This window comes from Triticum aestivum, chromosome 4A, assembly GCF_018294505.1.
Source record: "Triticum aestivum cultivar Chinese Spring chromosome 4A, IWGSC CS RefSeq v2.1, whole genome shotgun sequence".
In the NCBI taxonomy this organism is placed as follows: domain Eukaryota; kingdom Viridiplantae; phylum Streptophyta; class Magnoliopsida; order Poales; family Poaceae; genus Triticum; species Triticum aestivum.
This window is the reverse complement of record NC_057803.1, coordinates 591,754,937-591,759,269: the sequence shown is the minus strand read 5'-3', so window position 1 is coordinate 591,759,269 and position 4,333 is coordinate 591,754,937. Positions and strand designations below refer to the sequence as shown.

The following is a 4,333-nucleotide window of genomic DNA, read 5'->3' as shown; positions in this document are numbered from 1 at the left end:
CAGCACTGCAGCCACCACTGCCGACGCTGCCCCGATAAAGGACAGGTCCACCGTCTTCGACTCTGCCTTCAGCAAGGCCATCAAGGAGACCACTGGTGATGCATACGAGGCCTACAAGTTTGTCCCTGCCCTCGAGTCCGCCGTCAAGAAGAGCTACGCCATTTTTCTTCCCAGGAATCCCCAGGACAAGCGCACGCTCATTGAGTCATTCCTGAGCGACACCATCGTCTCCATGGTCGTCCCCGCCCCCGCCACTCCCACCGCCGCCGCCGCTGCCGGTGGCTACAAAGTCTGAGCTCATCACGCATATACTGTACGTAGATATGCATATGCGTACGTGTGTACGTTACTGTGGCGGTGAGCGAGTTTGATTGATAATCAAAATCAATTCTTTGTTTTCGTTTCATGCACCGGCGATCGACATCGATGACTTCTTAGAGCATCTCTAGCCGTTCTCCCCCCCGGGGCTTGAAATAGCGCCGGCTGGGGGCCAACCGACGGAAAAATCGGCGTAGGGGGCTCGGGTTTCCAGCTGACCCCCAAGCTCGCCCCCCTCAGCCGCCGATTTTGGCCCACTTTCGGCGGAAATCGGCCCAATTTTGGCCCATGTTCGGTGTGGTTTGGAACAAATTGAACAAAAATTAATTTTTATCACATAGTTCATCAACGAAATCAATACAAATCAAATAGTTCAACAAATCAAACTCATAATTTGAACACAAAAAAACTCATATTTCATCACATGTCGAGCTAGGTGTTGCCCTTGAGCCTCTATAGGTGCTCCACCAAATCGTGCTCCAGTTCTTGATGCACATGTGGGTCTCGCATCTCCTGACGCATATTGAGTAAGGCAGACCAGGTTGCCGGTAGCTGGTGATCAACTTTGGCAAGAGGACCCAGCATGTAATATGGTTCAGTGTCAAACAATGGCTCTTCCTTCTCGCTCTCAATGATCATGTTGTGCAAGATGACACGGCAAGTCATGAGTTTCCACATTTGATCTTTCAACCAGGTCAGAGCGGGGTACCAGACAACAACAAATCGAGATTGGAGCACACCAAACGCCCGCTCGATATTCTTCCTGCAAGCCTCCTAACACTTGGCAAAGTAGGAGTTCTTGCCTCCTGGCATAGGGTTTGAGATAGTCTTCACAAATGTGGACCATCTCAGATAGATGCCATCTGCTAGGTAGTATCCCTTGTTGTAGTGGCGCCCATTGACCTTGAAGTTCACCGGAGGAGCATGACCTTCAACAAGCTTGGCAAAAACATTCGAGCACTGCAGTACGTTGATGTCATTGTGAGTTCCTGACATACCGAAGAATGATTGCCAAATCCAGAGGTCCTGTTTGGCCACCGCCTCAAGTACCAAACTGCAAGCTCCTTTGGAACCTCTGTACATCCCCTGCCAAGCAAATGGACAGTTTTTCCATGCCCAATGCATACAGTCGATGCTTCCAAGAATCCCAGGAAATCATCTTGTTGCATTCTATACTAGGATCCGAGCAGTGTCTTCAGCATTGGGTCATCGTAAGTATTATGGTCCAAATATTGCCACTACTATTCTGTAGAACTTGTACAAACACTCAATGGTGGTGGACTCGGCCATGCATCCATAGTCTTCCAGTATATCACGGGGAGCTCCGTATGCAGGCATCCTCGTAGCTATCGTGCACTTCTGCAGTGGGGAGAATCCAAGTGTGCTAGTGCAATCCTTCTTGCACTTGAAGTAGCTGACGAACTCTTGGGTGGAATTCACAATCCCGAGGAAGAGCTTTCAGCTCATCCGATAAACGGCGCCGAAATACTTACTCCCCGTGCAGTGGAGCGTCGGTGAAGTAGTCGGTGTCGAGCAAGCAATAGCCCTTCAGTCGATGCCTCACTAGTGCAGAACCAGGAAATAGCACCGGTTCGTAAGGCCATTTAGTGACGGTTTAGGAACCGGCACTAACGTTTCGGCACTAAAGCCCCCCCCCCTTTAGTACCGGTTCAGCACGAACCGGTGCTAAAGGGCAACCACGTGGCACGAGCCAGCTCCGGGGGCCGGGAGCCCTTTAGTACCGGTTGGTGTTACCAACCGGTACTAAAATGTTTGGGGGGTTTTTGGTTTTATGATTTCTTTTTCATCTAATTTTGTGTTTTCCGTTTTAATTCTTTTTCGTTTGCTTGTATTTTATGGTACTACACATTGTACACGTTATGCATATATATATATATATATATATATATATAAATAGAATTTCTAGTAGAACCAATCATATATATATCATCAATGTCTCACAAACCATATTAATTCACACATACACACATGTATAGCTATATACAAGTTCTCCTACATATGCATGTTGCCTTCGAAGCCAGTGGCATTAGCCTAATTGGTGCCTTCGGAGCACGATGACAATTGGAAGTGGTTCATGGGGGTGGTAGCGGGTAATAGTATTCTCCCTTCGGATTTATGACCTGGTCGAGCAAAAATCCCGCTATTTCCTCTTGAAGAGCTTCTACGCACTCCGTTTCTAGGAGCTTGTCCCGCACCTCTTTGAACTGTTAAGAAGGAGATCAATATGCATGTGTATTAGTTGTGTGACTAGATATCGATAATGGTGTAAAAATTGTGAATAGTGTTCTGACAAGCGTACCCATTCCTGTCTTTGAGATCTGCTCCTTTCGGACGCCATCATGCGAATGTTCTCGCAAACGCAGAATGCACCTAGATCAGTCCCCTACGCCTGCTTCAGGCCCTTTATTACGAGAATGGAATTTAATTTAATCAGATAATAATTAATCAAGCATGATAATTAAAGAGATGGCAGCTAGCTAGCTAGCTAGTACTACTTAATTACTTACCTTGGATCGAAACCATTTCAGCTTTGGTTTCCATTCGCCTTCCGTGACGCTGATGAACCTTGCCCAAGCCCTGCCCGCTGACAAAGAAAATGAATAAAGGGGTTATTAAATAGTTCATATCATGAAATGACGAATTACTAAATAGGCCAAGATATATAGTTAATAATGATTGAAATTACCTGTTGACTATCCCAAACAAGATGTTATAGTCACTTTGTTTTTTAAGTAGCGAGTCCAGTATTTCAACTGTTCCGGCGTCAACTTTAATGATACACAAGATCCAGTGAAATCTGCATGCACACACGTTTGCATGTCTTAATTAAGTGGGCATATGTAAGCAAAAACATGTAGCTAGCTAGCTAGTAGGCAAAAACAGAGAATTTGTAGTACAAGAAAGTGTGACTCACTGGAAGTTGTAAGGAAGTAGTATATCTTCATTGTATTTGAGGCGCTTCAAGAACTCTAGCATGCTGTCCTCTACCTCTTTTTCTTGATGCTTGTTTATTTTCCATGTGTATTCATTAACGGTGTTTGGGTCAATGAACCCAATGCCATAGCGTCCACCTTTTCTCATTTCATACATCTTCATCCTGCATAATACCACAGAAAAGAATATAGTGAGGATAATTACAGGTAATGATTGATCAAAAGGATCACTACAGCTAGCTTGAGACTTAAATTACAGAAAGAAATCACTTATAGACAATAGCAACTGACGATAGATTTGTCGAGTGCGTCTTGATTGTATAACTGAAACAGTTCAGGATACTCAACGGCCACAGCTTTCTCATGGTAGTAATCATCCTTCTTGACATACACCATGAGGGACTCTCGATTGGATCTCTTGGTAATGTCCATGTACCATTGATGCAATTCATACATTCTCGTTGGGAGCTTGTTGACATCTTCTGGCTCGACCAAAGGTTCGCCCCGGACATATTTCTGTTTTATTTCCTCCTCTATAATCCCAGGCATGTCCTCGATCTCGAGGAGTTGTCCAACAGTGATCTTGAGTTCTTCAGCCTGCATTATATGCTCCTGGGTTATTACCACATCGCCCACCTCGGGAACGTAAACTATTTGGCCACAATAATATTGGGCGTGCATACTGTCACGTGTTGTTGGCGGTGCAACAAGCGGGGGGGGTCGATTGTGCCGCCTGTTTTCCTAGCTGGGCAACGGTTTTCCCGCTTTTTTGACAACTGCTTGTTGTTTGCTCGAGCACGAGCTCGCCTCCTTCTGTAGACGTTGTCGATGTAACTTCCTGATGTGGCGCTCATAGTCTGTGTCAACAGGCTTAGGAGCTGGTGGTTGAGCCATACGAATGAAGTGGTCAACTACTTCCACAGGCACTTTCTCCCTTGGCGGCGGTGGCGGTTTCGGTCCAAAATGGGCGTCGAGTTCTGCCTGCACTATGGCATTGGTTTGCTCCTCGGTCCTGTCGTAAGCCCTCACAGGAAGAGGAGTAGTGAGGTTTGGACCATATT

General features: G+C 46.0%; 1 protein-coding gene across 2 annotated transcripts in view; it reads left to right on the top strand.

The window, feature by feature from the left end:
* The window catches only part of LOC123082431 (pollen allergen KBG 41-like), a 1,435-nt gene extending 1,029 nt beyond the window's left edge, over window positions 1-406 (top strand). The window contains exon 2 of one of the 2 annotated variants that reach the window (XM_044504760.1): window positions 1-406. This exon is cut by the window's left edge and continues 1 nt beyond it. In XM_044504760.1, the coding sequence (XP_044360695.1) occupies window positions 1-295 (295 nt within the window). In that variant the 3' untranslated portion in view covers window positions 296-406. The other variant, XM_044504759.1, reaches the window with a different exon arrangement.
* The last annotated feature ends 3,927 nt before the right edge of the window (window positions 407-4,333 follow it).